Below are 27,059 nucleotides of genomic sequence, written 5' to 3' on the forward strand. Positions count from 1 at the left end.
CTCATTTCCGTCTTTTGGCTGAATAATATTCCATCATATGGCTATACCACATTTGGTTTACCCGTTCATCCATTATTAGACATTTGGGTTGTTTCCAACCAACTTTTAGCTATTGTGAATAGTACTGCTGTGAAGTTTTGTGTACAAGTTTTTGTTTGAAAACCTGTTTTCAATTATTTTGAGTATATACTCAGGAGAAGAATTGCTGAGACAGATGGTAATTCTATGTTTTGGTTTTTGAGGAAACACCAAACTTTTTCCACAGTGGCTGCACCATTTTACATTCCCACCAGCAATGTACAAAGGTTCCAATTTCTCCACTTCCTCTCCAAAACTTGTTTTCATTTTTTAAAAAATTAAAGCCGTCCTAGGGGAATAAATGGTGATGGAAGGAGACTTGACTTGGGGCAGTGAACACACAATACAATATACAGTTGATGTATTATGGAACTGTACACCTGAAAGCTATATAATTTTATTAACCAATGTTACCCCAATAAATTCACTTAAAAAAATTAAAGCCATCCTACCATAATAGAATGAAGACAGAAGTGAATAACAGAAGGAAAACTAGAAAATGACAAGTATGTAGAAAATTAAAAACCCATGGGTCAAGGAAGAAATCACAAGAGAAATTTAAAAATACAGATGAATGAAACTAAAAACATACTAAAACTTATAGGATGCAGCAAAGGCAGTGCTCAGAGGTAAATTTATAGCTATAAATGCTTACATTTTAAAAAAAGATCTCAGTAACCTAACTTTACACATTGAAGAACTAGGAAAAGAAGAGGAAACTAAACCCAAAGCTAGGAGAAAAGAGGAAACAATAGCGATAAGAACAGAGATAAATAAAAGAACAGAAAAAAACAATAGAATCAACAAAACCAAAAGTTGGTTCTTTGAAAATATCAACAAAATCAACAACCTTTAGCTACTGACAAAGAAAAGAGAGAACACAAAGTGAGGACATTACTACTAACCATACAGAAATAAAAATGATTACAAGAAAATTCTATGAATAATTATGTCCCAACAAATTAGATGAAATGGACAAATTCTTAGTAACACACAATTACCTAAATTCACTGAAGAAAAAACAGAAAAACCTCCACAGACCTACAACAAGTGAAGAGATTGAATTAGTAACCAAAAACCTCCCAACAAGTAAAAGTCCAGGACCAGATGACTACACTAGAGAATTCCACCAACCATTTCAAGAATTAATACCAATTCTTCTCAAACTCTTCCAAAAACTAGAAGGGAACACTTCTTAACTCATTCTATGTGGCCAGAATTACCCTGATACCAAAGCTAGAAGATAAAGACATCGCAAGAAAAGAAACTATACACCAATATCTGTCATGACTCTAGATGCAAAAATTAAAACAAAATACTAGCACACCAAATCCAGTAGCATATTAAAAGGATTCTACACCATGACCAAGTGGGATTTATTCCAAAATAACTCTACAAAGCATTTGAAAACTGAACTCACATTGGAACCACAATCCAAAGGGGGGTAGGAAATTGTGGCCTGAATCTAACCAGATTGATTGTCTACTTTAACAATAACAACAAACAAACAAAAAAACAATTCTCTATAGAAGTTAATCAAATCCAGAATTCATAACATAATGTTTGAATTGTCCATAATACAATAAAAAATTACTTGACATTAAATCAATAAAAAACTTCTAAGAAAAATCTCAACACCTTATGAGGGATAAGGCAATGAAAAGACAGAAAGGGAGAAGAAGGGAGAGATGGATGGAGAGAGGGAGAGAGAGAAAGAGAGAGGGAAACATCAATTTGTTGTTCCACTTATTTATGATTTCATTGGTTGGTTCTTGTGTGTTCCGCAACCTTGGTGTATGGGGTCGACGCTCTAACCAACTGAACTACCCGGCCAGGGCAGTAGCATCTCTCTTTTTTCAGCCATTTTAATAGGTGTGGTGTAGTATCTCACTGTGCCTTTAATTTGCATTTCTAGGTGTCACGATTCGAGCATCTTTTCATGTGCTTATTGAATGTTCGCACACCTTTGTTGAGTTGTCTGTTCAAATCTTTAGCCCCTTTTTAAAAACTGGGTTTTCTTATATTGAGTTGCAGTTTTGAGCTACATTTTAATTGATACAGATTAGAGCCAGGTGGTCCTCTGCTCTAACCCCCACCTGGCCTCCTCCCAGGGAATTTGGGGTAAATCCCAAACCAGGGCCTGAGCCTCCACAATCTGTATCCTCCTGCTGGTCCTTGGTTCAGTCCTTTCTTCCACACAGGCTGTCTGGCTGCCCTCTGAACCTGCCAGACATCTAATACCAGCAACCACCTTATTCAGGATTTTCTGGACACATTTAGTATCTGCCCACACCCCCCAAATAAGCTGCGGCTACCCTGCATCTCGGGCTTCTAGCTCCGCTGTTGAATGAATAAATAAGTAAATGAATGTCTCTTACCTAGCTGGAGAGGTCAGCAACGTCTTTGAGGAAGTGATGCTGCATCATGATCACAGAAGACTAAAGAAGAATCAGTCAGATGAGAAGGTGGAGAAAGAGCACTCCAAGCAGCGTTGACAGCATGTGCAAAGGCCCGGTTGCAGAAGCGAGCCTGGTTTGTTTAAGAAACTGTGAGAAAGCAGACGGGTGGAAGAGACAGGGAAGAGAGGGCAGCAAGGGGTTATGTTTTGCCCTATACCAAGACCCTGAGCAAGATGGGAAGTTCCCAAGGTTTTTGAGCAAAGGAATGGAAGTGACCACGATTGAGGAGTTAAGCATCCCTCTGGCTGCCAAGAAAGGAAACAAGAGTTCTGCTTCCTCAGAACAGTGCAGGGAGGGATGAGAATGGTTTGGGATCTAGCGGAGGCCTTGGTGGTGCTGAGTTGACGGAGATGAAAGAAAATTTAGGACGTGAAGATGTGCGGGTCAGGTGTGCAAGGACAACCCAGGGGCTCTGGCTCTCGGGGTGGGAGGATGGACGGCAGTGCCCCTCGCAGAGGCCCAGGCGCAGGGAGAATGTCATGGGCTGCTCGTGGTCACACTGAACTCCTGACGCCCTGAAAACGCGCTGGCGTGTGTGTGTGTTGCGTTGTGTTGTGTGTAGGCTATGAGGTTTGTGTCTGGGAGCCCACCCGGAATAAATGGGCGCTGGGTGGGGGGCGGCCAAGGGAGGAACAGCAGGAATGCAGTGGGGAGCTGACGGCGCGGTCAAAGCCGCAGAAGGCTAGGGAGGGCCTTGCCGTTTGGACGCGTAGGGCCTGGACCTGGGACCCGTGCACGGGCACGACGCCCGACGGGAGGCTGCGAGTGTAGACAACCCCTCTGGGCAAGGGCAGATGGGTGGGAGCCCCAGCGGGCTGCTCAGGGGTGGCAAAAAGGCCCCGAGCCTCCGGGACAGGGGCGGGAGGAGAATGTGAGGAAGCCCCGGGCCCGGGCCGCCGGGGTCCGAGGGGAGGAGGGGAGGGAAGGAATTAGGTCGGAAGAGAGGACGGGATGTGGGAGCGGAGGAGGGGGCAGGAGGAGAAGCGGGGCGGGGCGGGGGCGGGGCGGGGCGGCGGGGGATGCGCCCCTGCGCGGAGCTCGCCCGGCCTTTCTCTCCTTCCGCACAGCCTGGGTTTCCGTTTCCCTCCCGGGCGCGGGGGCTGAGCAAGCAGGGCCGAGCCTTGTCCGTGCAGCCGCCGCCATGTGGCCCCCAGACCCGGACCCCGACGCGGACCCCGAGCCCGCCGGCCGCTTCCAGTCCGGCGCGGCCGTGCCCGGGCTGCGCGCCCTCCTGCCCGCGCGCGCCTTCCTCTGCTCGCTCAAAGGCCGCCTCCTGCTGGCGGAGTCGGTGAGTGCGGCGCGGCCCCGGGCGCGGGCGCGGGCGCGGGCCCCCTCGGGGGGCGGGGGCCGCTGTCCGAACGCGCCCGGCCGACCCCTCTCGGAGCCCCGTCCAGTTGGGCAAACTTGCCCACTTTTCCGACGGACTCTCTGAAGCGAGGCGCGCGGGTCAGAGGGGAGGCGGGGCCCGAACCCGCGTCTTTCTGGGTGTTGGGCGCGCGAGTGCAAAGCTCCGGGCCTTTGGGGAGCCCGGGGAGAGGCCCCGCGACGCGGCGGCCCGGCGCTGTGTGACCTCGGGCGCTTCCGCCCTCTCTGGGCCCCGGGAGGAATCCGCTCGCCCCGCCCTCCACGACCCCCCCCCCCCCCCGGTCGGGGCGCCCCCGTCCGCTTTCCTGGGCGCAGGGAGGGCCCCGGGGCCTCAAGCTGCGGGGCGGAGGCTGGAGTGGAGTCCAGCCAGCTGGGATGGGGACCCTCGGGATTGGGTGAGGCCCCAGCAGCACTCTGGGGGGCACGCAGGCCGAGCGGCGGGGACGGAGCCCAGCGGGGTGACTTCATCCCCCCTCCCCTTCCTGGTCTGCATCCAGCCGCCCCGCCCCCGCGGAGCTGCTTCTTCCTTCCCGCTCCCCCCACCCGGGCGAGTCAGGCCTTTGTCCTCAGGACACTGCAGAAACTCCCGCACTGTCCGCGAGTGGGATGGGGGCCGGTGCTGGGCCTCTGAGGAGGGAAGGGGAGGAAGAGACCAGGCAGAGGGGACTCGGATGAGGGCTGGGCACTCATTACTTAGATCCCCAGCAACTTGACAGCCCCCGTCTTTATTCCCACTTTACTGACAAGAAAGCTGAGGCCGGAGCTTCTAGGGGATTTGACAGGTGGATCAGATGAGGGCCTGGTGACAGCAAGGACTGAGGGGGATGGGGGTCAGAGGACGGAGGATTCTGCCTTGACTTCAGGAGGCAGTTGGGGCCCTACCGTCTCTTCTGTGCCTGGGGTCAGCCCAGAGGTCACCAGCCCAGGACCTGCCCAACTCCCAAGTGAGGCACTAGGACCCAGAACCCACAGCCCTCCCTTCAAGGGGTTGCCTCCTGGTTGGACACCCCGGCCACACCCAAGAGATTGATGGGAGCTACTTTCCCAAAGAAGCTTTGAATCCACCATCCAGAGGGGATCCCAAACCCACCCCACTTAGACCCCCCTCATAGGTCAAGGGGTAGCTGGGCGGAGCATAGAGGAGGCCCAGGGCAGAGCTGGGTGCCAGGAATCTCAGTTTGGGAGTATGCCTGTGGAGGACACTCTGGTCCGGCCCCAGGCTCAAGCTTCCTTCCTGGTAGGGACGGGAAGGGAGAGGAAGTGGCAGCCAGGAATCCAAGAATGAGGAAATGGGAATCAAGAGGGGTAATCTCCAGAATCGGGCTTTGGGGGGCGGGGAACAGGAAAAAGAGAGACACAAGAACAGCCCACAACAGAGTAAGTACAGCAGGCTCTGTGGACAGGCCGGGTGCCATACCTTGCCTTCCTGGGAAGCCCTAGCAGACTCTCAGCTGCCTCTGTGCCCTAGTTTCCCATCTGTTCAATTGGACTCAGCTACCCCCAGGGCCATGTTCAGGACAGATGTGGGTGCCCTGGGGACTCCCTGGGATCTCTGTAGCTCATTTGTCTGAAGCAGCCACAGTGCTTCCTGTGGGGGTGTGGGTATCCCTGCAGGGCCCCCTGGGCCAGCCCCTGGGCCCCGCTCCAAGCTGCTCAGCCATGGACATGTTCAAACCGAGACACAGTGACAAGAGACCAGATAAAAGCAGATAAAAGCCAACATCCCCAGGGCAGGGTTGCTAAAGAACGACATCTAGTGTCAAGCCAGCCCTGGGTTCAAGTTCTGGTGCTCTTTTAATAGCTGCATGACACTGAGCAATCACTTCACCTCTCAGAACCTCAGTCTTCTCATCTGTAAAGTGGGCAGTGAGCAGCACCTGGCACATGGGTGGTTGCGAGGATCCCAGGAGACCCCACAAGCCTCAGAGGGCACAGCCCCTTCACCTTGGTCTGCTCTGCAGCACACAGTCTGGAACTCCTGGGAGCCTCGCGTCCGGCAGCAGCAGTTCCCACACACAGTATACGGACAAGGCTGCAGAGAACATTTTCATTCTTGTTCCTCAGTGCAGCTCCCCCAAAGACCAGCAGGGCCCGAGGCATCAGTGTCAACACTCCTTTCCTGGATGTTTATTTTTTATTATTACTAAAATTTGCAAATATATTAAAGAGCCATAAGAGTTATAGTGTTAACAACAATATACCCACCACCTAGATTGTACAGTTGTTAACACATTGGTATAATTACTTTATCATATATCTCCATCTATCCATCAATCCATTTTGTTTTCCATTCATTTAGAGTAAATTGCGGACATCAGTACATTTCAACTCTAAACACTTCAGCACCCAAACCTTTTGTCAGGGAGATTACATTCAGTGAGAAGTACAAATCTTGTGTGTTGGGAGTGATTTTTTAAAATTGGTTCCTGCTTAGTGGGCTGCCTTTGGGACTGCTTAGGTTGGATTAGCCCCTACTGAGCATCATCTGAGTTGGGTGAATTCTGCCATAGAGCCTGCTGGGGTGGGAGTGGGGGTGAACAGCCCCAGAGAGTGGCCTCCTGGAGGGGCAGACATATGTGGGAGGCTGGGACTTCCTGATTGGGTCCCGACAGGGAGCTGGCATGGGGTCAGGACTCAGGGCCATGCCCAGAAACACCGGGCCTGGGCCCCATGACCAGGTTCTAATCCTGGCAGCTTTGAAACTGAGGGCAGGTCGACTCCCATACTGGAGCCCCCTCCGTTCCTGACTGCAGGGTGGAGGGACAGTGGGTACGGGGCTGTGCAAAGGCTCTGACTAATCTCCCCGCCCCTCACACAGGGTCTCTCCTTCATCACCTTTGTCTGCTACGTGGCGTCCTCAGCGTCCGCCTTCCTCACCGCGCCCCTGCTGGAGTTCCTGCTGGCCCTCTTCTTCCTCTTTGCTGATGCCATGCAGTTGAATGACAAGTGGCAGGGCTTGTGCTGGCCCATGATGGTGAGGGCTGGGGCCCCAAGAGGAAGCGGTTGGCTGGCCCTCACTGAGAGTCATGCATTTCAGCCCGGCCCTTTCTTCAGTGCGCTGGAAGGGCTGTTTGCTATTGGTTGGAACCAGGCGGGTAGACTTGGCTTCAGATGATCTGGGCCGCACCACTCAGCAGCCAGGTGACCGGGATCAGGGGCTCCAGGTCCCTCTGTAAGGCAGGGAACCCCAGACTGCGTCCTTGCCCTTGGCCACCAGGTGGCACTGGTGCTCCCAGCTAGGCCTGCGGAATGAGTCTCAGCCACAGGAATTCAAGCCATTTCAACAAGGGCAGGGCAGGTTAACAGGACTTGCAGGGTTTACCCAGACCCCAGACCTCTGGCAACTCGTTTTATCACCTGGGAGGGCCCAGAGCCTTGCCTCAGACTTTGCTGTATGCAGTGCGTCAATGGGTCAGAGAAAGGGACAGGAAGCCTGTACTTGAACACTGATCTCTTTTTTTTTTTTTTTTAAACAAAGTGAGTTTAAAAAAAAATTATTGATTTTAGAGAGAGGAAGGGAGACAGAAACATCAATGTAAAAGAGAAACATCAATAGGCTGCCTCTCCCATGTGCCCCAACTGGGGATCAAGCCCACGACCTGGGTATGTGCCGTCACTGGTAATCGAACCCACAACCTTTTGATGTAAGGGGCCATGCTCCATGCTCTAACCAACTGAGCCACACCCACCAGGGCAAACTCTGGTCTCTTCTTGACTTCATACCCAGCATTCTTCCTGATGGGCTGTACCCTCTGTGTCCCCATTTTAGGGACAAGTAAACAGAAACCATAATACAAAAATGGATCTGCAACAAGTATGTGGCAAAGTGAGGCCCAGAGCCAGATCCCCACAGGGCAAGCTGCAGCCTGGTGCATACCCTGTCCTCCACCAGGCAGAGGACGACAGCTCAGCTGGACCAGGGACAGGGCAGTCTCATCTGCTGGCAGCCCACAACAGGCACCTGAGCAGGGGTAGGAGTGGGGGTGGAAGGATAGGGCGGGAGCCCCACAGATGCCTATTTTATCACCCAGGCATCTGGAGCCAGGCATGTGTCTAGGCTGCCAGGCCTACCCTCCTCTGGGAACAGTGGGATTCCAGCCCTATATCTGCCACCTGGTACCCTTCTGAGTCCCTCTCCCCTGCCTAAGCTCCCAGCTGGTCCCCTCCCCTGCTGTGCCCCACTCTATGGAGCTCAGGACAGTATGACCATCATGCCCCTCTCTCCCCAGGACTTCCTACGCTGTGTCACAGCGGCCCTCATCTACTTTGCCATCTCCATCACAGCTGTTGCCAAATACTCAGATGGAGCTTCCAAAGCAGCCGGGGTGAGTAGCTGCCCTACCCCTGGGAGGGGGGTGCCCAGTGATGTCCCCCCAAGTTCACCCCACCCTTCCTAAAGCCCCAGATATGTCTTGGGACACCTGCTTAGCATCTGTGGCATATTCTGTCCTTGCTTCGGTCCCCAAAGGCCTCTTATTGGAGATCTACTCTGCCCTGAGCTTTGAAAGGCTGTTTGCCAGCCAAGTTAACAGCTTATTTTCCCATCTATCATTAATGGGAGGGGCCTGTTCCTGCCAATCTGAGCTGCTTATCCAAGCAGATAAAAACAGGGGGTGAGGCTGGGGCAGCTGCTTCTCAGGTTCCTGGATCAGGGACTCCCAGCTCCTGATGGCACATTCCATCCACCCTGTATCCTACAGGTGTTTGGCTTTTTTGCCACTATCGTGTTTGCAGTTGACTTCTACCTGATCTTTAACGACGTGGCCAAATTCCTCAAACAAGGTGGCTCTGCAGACGAGACCACAGCCAACAAGGAGGAAGGTGGGTGGCCACCTTGTGGGTTTCCTCCCAGAACCTCGCAGATCACCCCAGGACAGTCAGAGCAGGGGCCCTCCTCTCCCCTGGGGACACTTGACACTTGGCTGGTTTGATGCTGGAGTAGGAGGGTTTCCTCTCTCCCCATGGGCAGGAAGTGTTTTCACAGCCTGGTTCTCATGTCCCTTCATGCAGCGCTGATCATAAAGCCTGTCCCCTCAGAGGAGCACTAGGCTCCCCAGGGCCTCAGCCTTTCCAGGAAGGGCAAGCTGAGGGCATGCCTGACACCTCCATCTCTGTTAAATGGTCCCTGACGAGCCCTCAGGGCAGCCAGTCAGTTGTTTCAACTCCTAGGCACTGTCCACTGGGCTGCAGAGTGGCCATCTGCTCCAGCCAGCACCCCCTACAGTCTGGCCTACCCATGGCTTAAGGGGCAGAGAACCAAGCTCTCATCCTTCCCCACAGCACCAGGCAAGTTCAGGCTTGTTCTGCTTTTTATACCCAAGGAGAGTGCAACAGACATTCTGGGCCCTCCGCCATCCTTCAGCTCAGAATGATTGTTGTGCCATTACCTAATTAAAAAACAAACAAACACAAAAACACAAAAGGCTGCAAGTTGGATGGCTGGTTTTCCATCTGTGACAACACAGCCATACCATATTTCTGATCACAGTATAAAGTAAGGATTGTGACTGGGGGGGACTAAAACTATGAAATGGCCAAAAAGAGTCTTCCTGATTTTCTAGTATATTTGAGTTTCTTGGACAAGAAAATAGTTTTACCCACGTTGTCCTGCTAAATTGTGGGGCAGGGGTGGGGTTGGGGTACACACCCTAGGTGAGAACAGCTTGGGGAGACTGGGGGTGCATGGAGCCCTGGAGGACAGGGCATTTGGGCTCCCACCTCTATTTGGCTTCACCATTGAGGTGACAGCAGCTGCCTGTGGAGGGTCACAGGCTCTCATGCCAGGCAGACCCCACCAACAGCATGATCAGCTGCAGGAGGGGCCTGAGTTGGGGCTCCAGCCGATGGCCTGGCTGTGCCTCCCCAGAGACGGCTCCCAGGCACCACCAGCCAGGGAACTCCTGCCAAGCCTCCTCTTTGCTTTCCTTTCAGAAGAGAATTCTGACTCGGACTCCGACTGAAGGGCTGCCCTGCCCTGGCAACCCGAGCCATGCGGGCCTTACTCCTGCATTTCTGACCGGCTGGCCGGAGTGTGACCTGGGGACCGAGTGTTGTTGAGAGGAAGGCTGTGACCTCTCGAAAGGAGCGGGCCTCCTTACAGCCCCGAGGTGACATTTCTGAGCCCAACACACAAGACAGGGTCCCTTGGCTTAGCCTATCTAACCACTCTGCACAGGAGGGCATCGTGAATATTCCGCCGCTCCTCATTTCTGTTCCCCAGTCCTTAAGCCCTTAACCTCTCTGCCAGAAATAAGCACAAAGGGACAAAGCCAAGAGAGCGTTGTTACCCCCATCCCAGGGATAGTTCATGCCAAGGGGGGTGGGTAGGGGGTCACAGGATGATGGAAGACAGACAGAAACCACCAGGGGCCAACCGCCAGCCCCCCAGGCCCCAGCGACTTTTGTCTGCATTTGGTGCCCCTGCTCACACCAGGCACTTTGTTGAGAATGATCTTTCCAAGATTCTTTGTTCCAAGGAGCACCACCTCCTTCATCCATTAAGCAGGGAGAAAACTGGCCTCCGCTTTATCTTAGTGCCCTGAACTGACACCTCACACCCGTGGAAACCATGTCTTCTTCAGGTGACATGACTATTCTGGGTCTAAGACCAATCCAAAGAAAAGCTTGTAACATAGCTTACCAGGTCTAAAAGATCAAGGGCACCAAACGATGAAATAGCAGCAACAGAGTCCTGGGAGGCTGGGCAGGCCCAGCCAAAGCCTCCTTCCCTGGGGACCCACCAGCAGGCAACAGGCTCTTGGGCGCTCAGGACGATGTGCTTCTAGACACCAGAGCAGGTCTCCCAACACCTCACCAGAGGTGAAACGTGCCTTTTGTATTCATAAGGACCTATGCTGTGTATATATCTTAACGGGATTTTGTAACTTTATATAATTTTTTTATACAAAAGCAGCTTCTTAAATAGCATTTCCTGTGACTCAAGAGGCCTTGTAAAATGAGCCAGAGTTCTGGACCCATTTGGGGGCATTTGTAACTTTTGTTTTTCTCTTGCATGTGAATCTCCTACCCTGAAAAAAGCCATAATGAATTAAACCAGACTGACTACCTGCTTGGAGTGTGTTTGAAAAAACCTTCCACCACCCAGAGCAATGCTCTCCAGTGTCACACTTCAACACAGGCTGGTCGCGTGTCCAGGCTTCAGCGACAATACATGCACACTTGCTCCATGCCCGGCACCCCACTAAGCGTCTCACATGTGCCGTTTTGCTCCTCACACAATCCAGGAAACTGACAGAAGGTTCGGTAGCTTGCCCGGGTCACCACAGCCCCTTTGAGGAGACCTAGGGCCTCTCAGGTATCAGAGTAATGTCTCATAGCACCTCTCAGGCAGCCAAACCCCGGAGCTCTCGTGGTTGGAAACGTTGCACAGGGGACCTCAGAATTGGTGCCTTGGAGGAGCATGGGTTAGCACTTTGTCCCAACTTTCACACACACGTTCTGAAAATGTCTGAAAGCTGAATGTGCAGAGGCCGAGAGGGGCTCATGGTGGGAGTTTCTGCTCCACCTTACCAGCCGCAGCCATGCTGCCTGCTGACACGTGTACCACAGAGGCTTCGTTCCACAGATAGTGGTTATGTTCAACCTCCACCTCGCAGGCGTGTTTCAGGCACCGGGTCCACAGCCCACAGCCTCTGAAGGGGTGGGAGGGAGGTAAGTCAGAGCAGAGAAAGAGACAAGACCCTTTTTACATGTCCATTTATTAAACAAGAACTCCTTCATGACAATTTAATACAATATTAGCGATTAGTGTTGAGAAAATTATTTCCCTCTACATACAAAAATACAGATTTGAACACTATGAAAACGATCAGGACAAGTACCATGAAAAATTGGTCCTTCAAAAGAAATAAAGGGGGGGAAATTGAGGGCAACAGGAGGCTTTGTCTGCTGTCGGGGACAAACCAATAGGAACCAAGACTTTGGGGCCCAAAACCACTCCAAGTGCATAGAGTCAAACCCAAGAGCTAGTCAGAGCCGGTGGTGCCCACCCCAGGGCACCCATGTCGGTTTGAGAAGCCACAGTGGGAGCTCTGACTAGCCAACAGCATAAACCAAAGTTTACCAAACAGGCATCACCTCAGAACGCCCCATAGCTGTGTCTAAACTGTTAAAGGAAACAGACTTTCACGAATAAAGTGTAAAGGTTATTAAGTTAACATTGCTTCCCCAGAGTGCCACTGGACCTAGTACCAATGAGTAATCACGTTAGAGTTATTAGCCACCTGACTTGACTTCCTGTGTTAGAAAATAATTACATATTGTGACCCTTCAGAAAGGACAAAAAAAGCTAGTTTTATGTTTCGATAAATCCGTTCCTTCATGTTGCAATGGCTCAGCTAGTTTCAAGATTTTTCTTGACCAGGCAGAGGGTGGGAAAGCAAAACGGGGCAGCTAGAGTGTTACCTAGTGATTTCACCAAGCTCCTCACAGCAGGGAATCTATTTTGTTCAGGCCCAAACCCAGAAAGGGCCTTGGAGCCTACCCAGGTCCACGAACCAATCAGATCCAGTGGAAGGTGAGTCCAGGACCAGCGGGGATGCCCCAGACTCAAGCAGAGACGCCAGGCCAGAGAACACCTTCTGGTTCACTAGCCCCAGACGACAGGCCTTGTCGCCGTTTAAACCCAGAGAAGAAAAGTCAGAGCACCAAGGATGTTCTTTTCTTTTTCTATGGAAACCACTTTCCTCTCACTGTCTGAGGTGAGCAGTGGCTCTCCAAACTGAACAAGTGGTTCAAAAATGCCCAATGCAGTTATACTGGTTAGGAATTATTTCACAGAAATATTCTCTTGCTCTCAGACTGTTTAAATAAGCAGGAACAAGATGGGGAGAAAACAGCAGGGAGCAGATAGGAACAGCCAGGAGTTTGTCTTTTTCTTTTTAAAAATACATATGAAGCTTAAAGGGAAAATGGCCAACCTCAAAACCAGCACTGCTGAAAGCAATATTAAAAGGACACAATCTAAAATCATGCTACAAAAATAGTGTTATCTGGTTTAACTAAATGTACATCTTTTTTTCAATTCCATGATTAACAAGAGTGTTTATGTGACCGACACACAGAAGGCACCAAAGGTGAAGTGATTATTATTTGTCTTAAAATATACAGAGACAGAATTATCTACTTTGCAGGGAAACATACAGTCATACCTGTAATAAATAGTTAAGTGTTTTTGCCATGGGTTCCCGAACCCCTACATATGTCAACATATACAGATAGTTTCGATCCCTAGCGTTCTCTTAGAGGAAACCACATCAAAAATCAAGTTATGAAAAGCACTAGCTTTATCTACATACTCATTTCATCATGAGGCAGGATTTGAAGACTCATTTTTAAGCAGGTTTATGGGGTGAAAGAGTTGGAAGCAGGTGGCCCCTCTGTGAGTCTGGGCCAGCTTGGGGGACCATCCAGGCATTCTGTCCTCAGAGCCAGCTTCTCCCAGCCCTTGGACCAGCCAGTTCTCCTTTCAAGCCCCAAATATTTGTCTTCCTCACTTCTGCTGAGATGGGAACAGAATCTTGAAATTGCAAATTGATTCTGGAAAAGGCAGGAAAGCAAAATGGCCCGTGAAGGGAAGCAGCCATCAGAGAGACCTGGCCCTGCCTGGCAAGGGCACGAGGTCCCCACACAACCCTTATTTCCTGACCTTCCCTTCAGGTGGCTTTCCTGATAAAAGGGGGTACTTCCTGGGTTTCAGATTATTATTGAATCTTAAACAAACCCTTATCAGAATCAATTATGTCACACCTCTCCTCTGAGGCACAACCAGGAAAAGAAACTTTGGGCCTTGCCCTAATCCCATCAACAAAGGTCATCTGAGACAACTGCCTCCTCTAAATGAGAACAAGTAAGTTCCCATAGCTCACTAGAGCCCAGGCTATTAACCCCTTAATGAAGGCCCCCCGGCCTTTGTGGGTAATGCATCCCAAACCACTCCAGGGTGTCTAAATTAAAGTCTTGGCATTAAAAACGTAGACAACAAACTAACCCTATGAAAAAGATATGCTAATCAATGATCCATGACCTAACTTTATTCTGGGCGAACTGCCATTGATTCATTCAAACTCAGTGGAATTGTGGGTAACTTTTCTTTACTCTTATGCTTATGGAATAAGATAAACTAGAAAAAAAAAATCCCCAAGATTGAGAAATTATATCCAAGTGGAATAAGAATATAGTCTAGACCAAAGAATGGAAAATCTATCAGGCCCCACTCCTCCGTTTCAAGCCTAAGAGGGTATAAATGCCATTTACTGGTGTGAAGAAAAGTCAAACAGAACATTAGCTTTCAGAAGACAATTCTTGATCTAACAGATATGGAGGGTATTTTCTTTCAGAGAGTCTTGAAATGAAAGAAATGTAAAGGTTCAAATATTTCAAATTACCTTCTCAACCAGACGGTTCTTAGGATTTCAACACTATCTGATGAGAAAAAAAGAAACACATGGTTCTGTAAAGAGCTGGGAAGTTTACACGGCAGTGTTCAGTCTGCGTCCACTCTAAGGTGGCACCCACACCAGAATCTGAGTCACCTGCCCAGACCTGCAAGTTCCCAAAGTCAACAGCCAGAGCCCCACCCCAGAGCGCCAAGGCACACTGGTCCCTACATCCAGCTTTTGCATGCAAGCTAATTCCAGAACACAAAACTTGGTTTCCCCAAAGACACGAGGATGGAAAGGTAGCTAACCAAGTACATTTTTTCAAGACTTCCTGGGTCAGTAACCAGTCTAGTGTTATAAACAGTCCCACAGCAGACAGAGTCTGGGGTGCAGGGCCCCCTCCTCTCACCTCTCAGGCCTGCCCCTGCTCCCGCCTCACCAGCCTATTGCCTTGCTGGTCCTAAGAGTGGGTACTGATAAAATAAGCAAGACCTGGGGAAGAAAGGCCCTTGGCTTCTGAAACCTTCACTAGGAAATAAAAAAGTGATCTGGAGACCTCACAAGCTAATGGCAGCCCCTGGAGCAGGAAGCAACCTTTTATTTTGCTTGAAAGAATCAATCGGCAGCAGCTCTCAACTCAGAAAGTGTTTGTGCCTTTTGCTACCTGTGTAATGTCATTTTTTCCTATAAACAAGATATGGAGAAAATGAGGCAGTGGGACGACGACTCATGGCTGCTTTGTTTTGTACAGGGATGGCACAGTGGAATCACATAAATCATCACTGCCTTCCAGAATCACTGAATTGGCCACATGTTGCCTCCACACTCTACTCATCTATTAGGACAGGTTCTAAGAACAACCCACAGAAAATCTTGCATAGCCAGAGATTAGAACTTGGTCCACCTCTTAAGCACATGGAGGGGTTTCTTCCCAAACAGCATGAGTGTCTACAAGAAAAGGTGAGGTTGGGTCACACATAGGACACAACACATGGGGGGGGGGGGGTCATTCAAGGCTCATTCATTGCAAGCAAGAATTCACAAGCATGTGCAGACAGAAGAGTAAGTGCTTCATCTCCTCAGAGACCACCTATGGCTTAACCCAAGTCTGAATCACAAAGAAACCTTCAAAAAGGTATATGAAGGTGCAAACTTTAAGCAGAAATGGCACTGGCCGGTGTGGCTCAGTTGGTTGGAGCATCATCCTCTACACTGAAGGGTGGCAGCTCGATTCCTAGTCACATACCCAGGTTGCAGGTTCAATCCCAGTCAGGGTGTATATGGGAGGCAACCAATCAATGAATGTTTCTCTCAAATCAATGTTTCTCTCTTTCTCTCTCTCTCCCATCTCCCTCCCTCTCTCTAAAATCAATAAAAAACATACCCTCGGGTGAGGATTTAAAAAAGGAAGAATAGGAATGTTTTCAACTGAGTCAAGCTCTCACCAGAACCTTCCAACACAGAGCGTAGGTCAGATACACTCCATACTCACCCACGGGCATAAGCGTTCCTGCCAGGAGACGGTAATGGTACCCAAGGGGCTGCAAGTGTTGTCCCCCTCCCAGAACCACGCCCTCAGAGCCCGGCTGGGTCCTCTCTGTGGATGGGTTGAGCTCTGCTGATGCCGGCCCTTCAGTTCAGGTTGCCAAGGAAGACATGGATAAGTATTGGGACAGGGCAGGTTACTACATTCTTGCTTTTCTAGGCAAAGGTAATCTCTCTTGAGTGACTATTGCTGCAGAGTAAAAATCTCAAATAAAATACTTTAGTATAAATCAAACATCTCTTATGAGATTTTAATCTGTAAATGCCTTGGTCCTTCCCCAACTTTACATGGGGCCAGCAAGTGTCTTTAGGCTTTCACGACTGTAACCTCTCAATATGAAAGGGAGAAGGCATTTCCCTTCATGCCTTCACGCACTATAAAGGGAAGATAAAGGAGAATCAAAGAAAAAAATACGCCATCCACCAAATCAATGCCAAGATAAACTTTCTCTGAAGACGTCAGTGCTTGCATCCATCTAAAACCACCAAATGCTTGAGGGTTTCGATCCTAGGTCTCTAGGAACATATTCAAGTGCACAAAGCAACTGTAGTTCTCTTCAAGTTTGGCACAAACCATGAAAGCCATTATCATCCCACCAGAAAATTGAGAAACACTAAGATTGCCTCAGCCTGAAAATGCCCCAAAACAAACTGACATTGATCCACATTAGAACTATTAAATGCAAAAATATGCTTCCTTCAATTTTCAAAAAAAAAGTCCTTTAAGCGCCCAAAATCTAGATTGTCTTATTTGTACACAAAGGCAACATAAGAAAAATGCAGTTGTCTACATTCACCTAGACAAGCATATTCCCTTCAAAACATCTCACCACCACCTTGATGACTGTGCAGCACACCAATTGGAGAGCCTACCTGGCCACTTCCGGTTGTAGTGAGAGCTAATTAAATAGAAAGAAATATATTTACAAAAACCATGGGAGAGCTTCATGGCACAGAGGATATTAAATAGTTACAGGGACATAAATAATTCCAAGTATTCTAACACTAAGATGCAAATTAACTCCTAAGTCACTCTGTGGCACACGGTGTCATCACTTTATCATCTGTCAGCGTTTACAGTTTCCATGGGCTTCAGAACTGTTTCTTGCAGCTGACAGCACATCGTCAGGAGGCCAATAGGCTCCTTTTCACCAGATGATAAACTGGTCTGATTGAAGTGACTTGGGAAAGCTTGGGCAGCAATCCTGCCTGAATGGTATTCTTTTCTTCAATCGCACTTCAAAGGCGGCTTTTTATTGAGGCCAAGTAACATGATTCCCAGCAGGAGATTTCTGATAAAGTACAGGGTGGTCCTTCCAAGTGGGCCCCATTTAATGCAAGGCTGAGTCTCTGTGACCCTGTTTTTAAATGGAAATCGCAGAGGGAGATAAGCCCAATTTTGACTAAGCATACACACACAACAAATGCAAAATAAATATATAAAATGAATAGATAAAATCCAGATGTCAGAATCTCCTCAAAAATCACTACATATAATAGGTTCAAAGTTTGTAAAGCGTGACTTGTACTGTCTCACAGCAAACACAGAAAGAGGGCTCGATCACACCTGCTGGGCAGCAGGCCCAGCTGTGACCAGGCCGGGCTGCCCTCTGGGGAACAGAGGGAGGTAAGTGACCACCAGACCAGCTGGGTCTGCACCAGTAGCCATGGCCCCTGAAGCAGACAAGGGGCTTGTACATGTGACCTGGGACACTGCCTGGGGAAGGACTGCAGCAGAGCTCAGACTGTACAGGATGTTCAGTTCAGAGAGCTAACCCCTAACCCTACCTCTTCAGAGACAGCATAGTACCATTTCCTATCAAATCCCCAGCCACCTGATCAATCTTTTATGAAGAATGCAATGCATACACACATATACTTTCTCAAGCATGCTCTCCTCCCACCACCCCAAAGACATATTCATATTCTCTCTCTCATTACATGGTATGCTGCTAAAGCTGTGACTGTTCACTAGCACAAGATCCTGGGGATTTTCCTCATTACTGCAAAATCTTCCCACCTTCCCACCAGCAGTAAATGTATTTTCCTTGGTGAGGGCTAATCACAAAATATTAGAGCTAGAGTGAGGTTTGTAAACATTAAAAACAGTTCAGAGTGAAAACCTGACAAGTTAAAACAATTTTTCCATAAAAGATACAATTAGTCTCCAACAGGAAAAAAAAGAAACTACAGCATCATAGGGGCTCATTTAACTCCTTCACCACAATAATCTTAACTTTATCAAGAATCAATTCAAGCCCAGTCAGTGTGGCTCAGTGGTTGAGCATCAACCCAGGAACCAAGAGGTCACGGTTCGATTCCTGGTCAGGGCACAGGCCCCGGGTTGCGGGCTCAATCCCCAGTAGGGGGCGGGGCATGCAGGAGGCAGCCCATCAATGATGTTTCTCATCCATGTTTCTATCTCTATTCCTCTCCCTTCCTCTCTCTCTAAAAATCAATAAAAACATATTTTTAAAAAATCAGTTCAAAACCTGACATACCTAGAATCCTTCCCAACAACTTCTAAGATCAATGTTCAGTTATGACCCTGAGGCACAAAAAGCTGCAATTAGTGCCTTCTAAAATGTCAGTGAAAGGATGTCATGGTGCAAATTCAAGTATTTTCAAATCCTAGACAAGTCTACTCAGAATCACTTTAGAACTCTTCTCAGGTAACTGAAAATTAGCATATGTCTCTAAAATAGAGATGTGTCCCACCTGTGGTCCAAAGGGGCAAGTGTTCTGGCTGCTGGAATGGATTGAATTTCTTTCCTGGCTTCTACCTGAGACGGTAAAATTACAGAAAATCTTCAGTTCAGCTTCAAAGTATTAAGGATAGTTAGGAGAGCGAAAAACAAGATTGTCCCCATATTCCTGGAGGAGAATCTGGGATTCAGGGAGGTGATTCATTCAAGGAAGAATCGAGGGATTTCTCAGCAGGTAGGAAATGAAAGGTGACCCTCCCATATGTCAGCAGTCCTATGGAGCTGTCGCAAGAGGACACCAGTATCACCCCTCCCCATAAAGTCCAGAACCAGCCAAGAGCTCCACCAGCACACCCATCACCAAGACCCTCAGTGCCACACATGGCCTGCGCTGGCTGTCTCAACGCCCTGGGCATGGAAGACAAGCAGTAGGGAGGAAGATAAGCATTAGGGGAGGGTCCTGGCAGCAAGACTAACGCTGATGAAGCTCACTGTGGGGGCTGCCCAGGAATCACTGATGGACTGGTTCAACCCTGTACCTTCATTCCTTGATTTCCCCCCCTCCTAGCAGTCCCCATTTAATCCAGAGTCTTTACTTGTCACAAATACATATGACAGGGTGGCTCAGAGTCAGATGGGAAGCCTGTGCTTAGGGACAGTGAAGACCTAAAGCGGACATGGCAGCCAGGGAGTCTGGCTGCTCCCACGGCCACCAAACGCTGGAGAATCCGTAGGTCTCTCCCACCCACTTCTGTCTGAACAGCTGGGTATACAGGGGTTCTTCACCTCACATACCTGCTAACAGGGCCACTAAAAAAAAAACCCTTTCCCAAAATGAGCCTAAGAGGACAAAATTCAGCTTAATCACATGAGAATCTGACGTGACAAGGAAAAGAAAACTTGATTGAAAGGATGGGCACGAGAATGAGAGGGAGGAGGACTCTGGCAGGTCCTCATGTGTCCAGGCGCTGGATCTCAGGGCGGCCATCCACGTCTCGGGACTCGGTGCGGGCTCGGATGTAGTCATTGGCACTCTGCTGGTGGATGCTGACTCTCCACTTCTGCACTGCCAGGAATGTGTTCACTGCATACACCGCCGTGGCCAAGAAGCCAAATATCTATGAGACATATGCACAGTTAGTCCTCAAACACATCAGCAGTCTACAAGGTGTCTGGGTAGGACCCTGAGTGGCTTATACACAGCTGTGCCCCCAACACCTAGCTCCGCTGAATGTTTAGCTATCAGACCATGGCCAAATCTATAGTCATGTGACCCACATATGTCCCGCCTGACCTGAAGACAGCCTGAGGTTTCTTTTGAAGTATTTTGCATCTTTTTTTTTTTTCAATTACAAAAATGCCTCTTTTACAGCACCTTCATGGTCACTGGTCCCAGATGAGAAAATACATGTAGACATAATCCCAGGTACACAGAAAATCAGGGGCTCATGTGAGCCCAACTTAAGCCATAAGGCCTGAGATTCCAAAGCACAGCCCCCAAACCCCCTCCTGCTCTCCAGCTGCCTCTCACCTGGGTAGCTCCTGGGTGAGAGGCAGCAGGTTTGGCTTATTTAATAATGACTGGATGAGTCTACTAAGTGACACCTAGGAGAGCAGCTAGTTTAATGTTTTTCATGAACCTTTTAATCCCCCCCATTACAAAAGTGCTACATATTCTTTGTAAATACAGAACCATATAGAAATGCAGAGCACAGAGACAGTCTTACATTATCTGGTTCCCACCCCACCCCCATGACATTCTACCTTAAGAGCGAAAATGTCATCTGACTACTAAATGGTGTCAGGACTGTGTTCTGCTTCATTAACACCCCCACACTGGCAGGTAAGGCTCTTCAAAGCAATACCATTAACAGACAGACATCCAGGGTCCTGTTGGAAACAGACTAAAGCAGTGGTTCTCAAACTTGAACGTGCATCTGAATCAGTTGGAGGGCTGGTTAAAAAAATCTCTGACTCAGTAGCTCTTAGGGAGCTTGAGAATGACATTTCTAACAAGTTCCTGGGTGATGCTGAGGCTGCTGTTCCAGGAACACACATTGAGAACCAGAGCACTGAAGGAACTGGAACCTCCACTGGCCCAGTAACAACTTGATTAGCAAAGAAAACGCTAAAGGACAATGAGTAGGACACATATTAAGGGACAGAGGAGAGCAAGTCACAAAAAGTGTACAAACCAGCCCGTGTTTTAACCACTCGCATTCACCTACCACGGCAGCAATTTCTGCTCCGGTTTTGTGGTTTAAAGCAGCCAGTACAATCGAAGCAATAAAGAAAAAGAAAGTGCTGAGTCCAGTGTTGACCAAATCCTAAAGAAAAAGATAAATAAAATCATTTGAAAAGAAGCATCTCATACTTTACCCTAAAAGCCATTAAAGAACTTTCAAAATAAGCACAATACCCAGCCTCTGTGCTGGCACCATATTTTAGTCTCAATGGTCCAGGGGTGCTGGTTATACAAAGGCAGGCAAAGATTATAACAGTTTATGATGCTACTTCATTAAATCACCACAGCAAAATACATGTTACCATTTCTTAATGACTTATTACAGAAACCCAAACTGCTAACCTATCAAGGACATGCACACTAATTACCACTTAGAGTCCTATTGTCATCTTTTAAAAACTCATTCAAATCATGCTGGCATGGACAAAGCTCCCTTGTCCCGAAAGTGCTGAAACGGATGAAATCCTCTCCTACATCCCCTCATCCATATGTGACATTTCCAGCACACTGTTTCCAGACCTAGAGAACACACTTCACCAATGAACTGGAACCAAACATGACACAGAGAGATTCCAACTTTCCCTTGGAGCCAAGTAGCAGCCGATCCTTTCATAGTCAGAGAGTGGTGACTTATACTCACTGTCAGGTTCCAGTTGATCTGGGGGATCCTCATGTGAAGGTTGAGACTGAACAGAATCAGCAAGACTCCAGTCACCACAAATGCACTGCAGCTCACAAACTCAAAAAAGTAGAGGCCTTCACACGGGGAGCATTCCATGATGGTCTCTATGCAGATGAATGCAATCAGGGCCAAAATCTAGGAAGAAAATTGGAAATATACATGTGTATATATATTTAGTACTCATCCGAGTACTCATGCCTGCTACATTTAAATAAAACTCACCACCACCACCATATACAGCCACAGAGTTTCCCTCTGGGGACGGCAGTTATAGCTATCAGTATGACCTGGTTCATTTCTTACATAAGCGTGTAAAGGTATGGAGCCTTCACCAAATTCCTCAATGTGGACAGCTAAGCCCTCACCACAGGACACTGAAACCAGTCTGGTGAGGTGTGGCCCTTGTGAGGAAGCAGAAAGAAACATCTCTGCAATGTTTTTAGTTTTTTCTTTGCCATGAGTAAGTGGACACTGCCTACGCACGTTCCTAATTTATAGTCTCTACCCTAAAAAGGAGGCCCATTTAATTAATTCATGAGCTATGCTTTTTAAAAGGTTATCATTGGACTTGATCACAAAAAGACCAGCAGTTGATAAAAACATTAAGTCTACCAATAATAGAATCAATTTCTTTCTGAAGGATCAAAGTAACATTCTAGCAATATGTTCCAAGAGATTGGAGATCATAAAGTCAAACAGATACCAATGGAAATTACCACGTGAACTTCTAAAGGGAGAATTCAGGAAAAGGAGGAAGCCCAAAAAAGGCTGAGTCAATGGCCCTGGGGTCAAGAAAAGGTCTGGTGGTCTCACACCTAAAACCAGATCAGTCTTGAGCTCCTTGGCCTCTATTTCACTTCAACCGAGCACCTCACAACCTACCACATGTCAAACCTACACCACAGCTTCCAGGCCGGACCCCACCTTGAAGGTCAAGGAAGTACAGGGAGGCAGCAGCTCAGTGGTTCCAGATCTGTCCTTAGAGCCAGTGACAGCATCACCAGGGAGCTTGTTAGAAATGCAGGATCTCTATCTCCTCTCCTTGACCTACAGAGTCAGAATCTGCTTTTTTGACAAGATCCTCAGATGATTTAAGCGTGGGTAGCATGGGAAGAATATGCTGTTCTGGGACCCTTCTCTACCTACTGTGGACCCACTCATGCCTTTCAATGCTCTACTCAGTGCCACCTCCTCGCCGTGCCTTCCCTAATTGTGTCTCCCTGCCAGACATCTGACTGCACCCTCTCCCAGGAAAGCTTGCTTGTCTGTGATTGAATTCTACCCTTTCCTATACGTACCATTATGCCTCCTGAGCTTTTTAAGGGTACATCCAGTCCATCTCTACTCCCAAGATGTTAAGCAAAGTAATTGCACACAGTCAGCAAATGGGGGCTCAGGGAGCCACTAAAAACCCATAGAACAATTCCTGACATATTTGTTAGCATCCCTACAGAAAAGAAGGGTGGCTCTGTTTTTTCCCCTGGCAATACTTTCACACAGAGACACCTTTTCTAACAATATGTGGTATGTTCACATTTTTTAAATAATCAACACATTAAAGACATGAGTGTTTAAGCACACATTTTGTGCTTCTCCTAATGGCCCTCCTTATTCTCTATAGAACCATAGACTTTAATTCTCCACCTGAATTACATGCCTGACTTGCAAGCAATTCACAAAGAAATGGTTCATATAAGGGAAACTCCTAAACTTTTTTTTTACCCCTGTAATTGGATCTAGCAATCTTGGGCAAGAAATAACACACTATACTGATGAGTTACAAATGTTTCTGGTATGCTAACTTCAACCATATTTGTGTGGGAAGGTAACACCTACATTCTTAAATATTAAAATAAAAATGGTTACAAGAATATGCTAATCTAATAGGCCATTCAATATAGCAGTGAACAAAACAGACAAAATTCCCTGCTCTCTAGCTCATATTCTAATGAAGAAGTTTTTAAAAATTAAATTAAGCCCTGGATGGTGTGGTTCAGTTGGTTGGAGTGCTGTCCTGTACACCTGAAGGTTGCAGGTTCGGTTCCCGGTCAGGACACATACCTAGGCAGCAGGTGGAATACGGGAGGCAACCGATTGATGTGTCTCTCTTGCACTGATGTTTCTCTCTCTCTGTCTCTCTCTCCCTCCTTCCCTCTCTAAAATAATTTTTTTGAAGATTTCTTTAAAAAAATTAAATTAAAAATACAGTATGTTAGGCAGTGGTAAGTACAAGGGAAAAATCAAAGCAAGGAAGGAGAATGAAATGTACCTGGCACAAGGGAGTTTCAAATTTTAGGCAGAGTGACCATGGAAGACCTCACTGAAAAGGCTCTGGATTTATTACAACGTCTATTATGGTTCATTATAAAGGATATTAAAGGATACAATTGAACAGCTAGATGAAGAGATACATAAGACAAGGTCCAGAAGGGTCTGGAACACAGGAACTTCTGTCCCTGTGGAGTTGGAGGTGCACCACCCTCCCGGCAGAGTTTTTTACAGAGCTTAGTCTGTAGCCACCACCACCCCCAATTCCCCTTCCCAGTGGTCAGTGAGTGGGGTTGAAAGTTCCAACACTCTAATCAGTGTTTAGTTCCCCTGGCAACCAGCCCCCATCCTTAGGTGCTTTCCAAAAGTCATCGCATTCACACAAACTCAGGGGTGGTTAAAAGGGGTCTGCTGTGAATGTCAAAAGATACCTCTTATCCCTTAGGAAATGCTAAGGATTTTATGAGATCTGTGCCAGAAATGGAATCAAGAAAAAAGTACATATTTCACATTATAAATCACAATAAGTCATTATAAATCACAATAATTCATCTGTAGAGAGAAAGACAGATACATACACAACTACACACATACAATGTTGTAATCAATCCCCTATTGATAGGTGTTTCCGGTGTTTTCTAATACTGTTTCCAACAAGCAGTACACCTTTTTTGCCCGCCTTTTGGCATAGCAAATGTCAATTTTTCCTCCAGCACAGTGGAATCTAACAATCATTGCTGAAGTAAAACCTGCCCATTGACCAACAAGAAGAAAATAAGGACTCAAAGTTATACTGGAAGCCAACAACTTCAAGGCAACCAAAGAGTCAAAAGTCATTCAACTTATAACAACTTTTAAGTACACGAATGTCACATGTAAAATTGTACAGAGACATCCAAGATGTAAACAAGGAACAGCTACTGTATTTGTCATCCGGAGGTCACTGGTGCCCTTGGAGAGAGCCCTTTCCATGTAGCACCTACCCACTGACCAGGAGTAAATATTTTCATAGTTGATGAGTAAACTGACATTAAAAGGCTATCAGATTTCTACAGTTTCGACTAATTATGATTGGCAGTATCAAAAAGCAGGAAGGCAGGGAGAAGGGGTTCGCTGATTAAGCTACAATAAAACTTTTTAGAACTTTCTAGCCCATGTTCTATCAACTGTCAGCCTTTCTGGGGGGCTATGGTAATGAACAGGACCACTCATCAATACATGAACCTGGCAGGTACATAGTGGGGCTGGCAATTTGTGCTATGAGATTTTCCCAAGGCAGATTTATTCTCAAGATGATGAATGAAGCTTCGGAACTTCTGAACTCAGCACTCACCACTCCAACTTCCTGACTATAACAACTTCTTTTGCCAGGTGCCGATGAAATAGCAATGGGCATTTTGGGGATTCGGGAAATTAAAAGTTGTGTGAGAGATACGTTAACTTTCACTTTCATGCATATGGTTACTACAGCTTTCCCACTGTAGAATGGCTTCCAGATATGCTTTGATCTGACATCTTAATGAAGAAACAGACCCTAAATTCACAAGATAAATGGGTCCTACAATGCCACAGAAGTGTGTGAATGGTGAAGGGTTTGAAACATATGGAGCCAGAAGCTAATCTGTGGAGAATTCTTCAGATCATCAAATGCATGATACTATAAGTGGACAACTGTGTTTTCATCGGTATCTAAATGGAAGTTGTGCCCTATCAGGAATATATTCAATAATGCAGTGTATGCAATTATAAACACACTCTATATTTTCTCCCTTTTTGGTGGGAATCACATAAAATAAAACTTATTAGAATTCCAGGGTTTGTAGAGCAGAAACCTGTAGCAGTACTACAAAGAGCAAGTACATATGTGTAGATTACAGTTCATGCATCCCAATGTATCAGATCACATCATGACTTATCTGACAAATCTTGAACTGACAAAGCCCAACAATCCCAAATAAAATGACAAAATTGCCTCCAACGCATTGAAACTGCCTTGAAGAAACAAATGTTCCAGTGACAACCTCCTACACATATTCATCAGAAAGTCAGTGTATGTAGGATAAGAGCATATTGATTGGAAAATGATGACATGTGATACAATGCAGCGGCAATCTAAAAACTGGTTTGGACATACACCTACATTTCAGGTTGACTTCATATATTTTTCAGAATTAACTGACCATACCAAAATTCAAATATGATTCATCTTAGTGGAAGCCAAAAAAAGAAAGGGAACACTTTTTTTTTTTTTAATATATCTTTATTGATTTCAGAGAGAGGAAGGGAGAGGGAGAGAGAGAGAGAGAAACATCAATGATGAGAGAGTCATTGATTGGCTGCCTTCTGCACATCCCTGACTGGGTATCGAGCCTGCAACCTGGGCATCGAGCCCACAACCTGGGCATGTACCCTGACCGGGAATCGAACCATGATTTCCTGGATCCTAGGTCGATGCTCAACCGCTGAGCCACGCCTGGCTGGGCCACATTTTTTTAAAATATGTTTTTTTAATTGTTTTCAGAGAGAGGAAGGAAGAGGGAGGGAGAGTAGAAACATCAATGATGAGAGAGAATCATCGATTGGCTGCCTCCTGCACACCCCCTACTGGGGATGGAGCCGGAAACCCAGGCATGTGTCCTGACGGGGAATCAAACTGTGACCTCCTGGTTCATGGGTTGACGCTCAACCACTGAGCCACACCGGCCAGAAAGAAAGGAAACAACTTTTAAATTTGTAATTTAATGTAGTTCTCATTCTAAATACTCACTATTTTACCTACTTTTATATTTTTAATTTTATATCTTCCTTAAAGTGGGCCTCCAAAACTGTATGTGTCTCAAGCCCCTCAAAACCTGATCTACTTCTGATTTTATGCAACAAAAGGTGAGTGGATGAGGCAGCCGTTACCTCTGGCAGCACCCTTTGGTAAGCATGAACAGTTTCACAATGCTCCCTGTCCCAGCCACAGCAGCCAGCAATGTTTCAGGTGGGGGTGGCCTCTGTGTGAGGCTGATGAGCAGCCAGCTCACCACTGACCTGAGATGAGTGTGTAACATGGGTGAGAAGGAAATGTCCCTTGTGTTAAACCTTGAGGTTTTAGGTATGTTACTATAGTATAATACATTTATGACTAGAAAGGCATAATGTTAAATTTGCACATGCCTTGGGTATCTAGCATGAGACTGCAAATTTACAGGACAAATATACCATCCCCTTCACTCTTAAAGATGCCAGATTCAAATGGTCTTACAAACAAACTCTTATCAGATTGTAATGGTAAAAATATGGACTATGTTACTAAAACTCTTTTAA

At 47.3% G+C, this 27,059-nt stretch overlaps 3 protein-coding genes across 5 annotated transcripts in view; 1 reads left to right on the forward strand and 2 right to left on the reverse strand.

Moving 5' to 3' along the window:
* Positions 1-3,441, reverse strand: part of TK2 (thymidine kinase 2) — a 62,086-nt gene extending 58,645 nt beyond the window's left edge. The window contains exon 1 of the mRNA XM_081119199.1: positions 2,457-3,441. The gene's annotated coding sequence lies outside the window, so the exon portion shown is untranslated. The remainder of the gene's footprint in view (positions 1-2,456) is intronic.
* Positions 3,442-3,549: 108 nt separating this feature from the next.
* On the forward strand, positions 3,550-10,969 carry CMTM3 (CKLF like MARVEL transmembrane domain containing 3). Of its 2 annotated transcripts, XM_081118500.1 has the most exons (5): positions 3,550-3,825; positions 6,721-6,876; positions 8,132-8,227; positions 8,603-8,723; positions 9,834-10,969. In XM_081118500.1, exons 1-5 carry the CDS (start codon positions 3,679-3,681, stop codon positions 9,860-9,862), a joined length of 549 nt encoding a protein of 182 aa, XP_080974626.1. In that variant the 5' UTR covers positions 3,550-3,678; the 3' UTR covers positions 9,863-10,969. The 2 variants fall into 2 exon arrangements, with proteins under 2 accessions (XP_080974626.1, XP_080974627.1); XM_081118501.1 differs by lacking the exon at positions 8,603-8,723 and having other exon boundaries at positions 3,591-3,825.
* A 633-nt stretch (positions 10,970-11,602) lies between these two features.
* Positions 11,603-27,059, reverse strand: part of CMTM4 (CKLF like MARVEL transmembrane domain containing 4) — a 38,427-nt gene continuing 22,970 nt past the window's right edge. Inside the window, exons 2-5 of one of the 2 annotated variants that reach the window (XR_013997503.1) lie at positions 21,438-21,614; positions 20,781-20,879; positions 18,566-19,670; positions 11,603-17,205 (exon numbers count right to left, since the gene is read on the reverse strand). Coding sequence is in view for 1 of the 2 variants with exons in the window: in XM_081117602.1 (XP_080973728.1) it covers positions 19,506-19,670; positions 20,781-20,879; positions 21,438-21,614 (441 nt within the window). In the remaining variant the exon portion in view is untranslated. Of the gene's footprint in view, positions 19,671-20,780; positions 20,880-21,437; positions 21,615-27,059 lie in introns of both variants that reach the window. The other variant, XM_081117602.1, reaches the window with a different exon arrangement.

Source organism: Miniopterus schreibersii, assembly GCF_964146895.1.
Source record: "Miniopterus schreibersii genome assembly, chromosome: 18".
NCBI classification, from domain to species: Eukaryota; Metazoa; Chordata; class Mammalia; order Chiroptera; family Miniopteridae; genus Miniopterus; species Miniopterus schreibersii.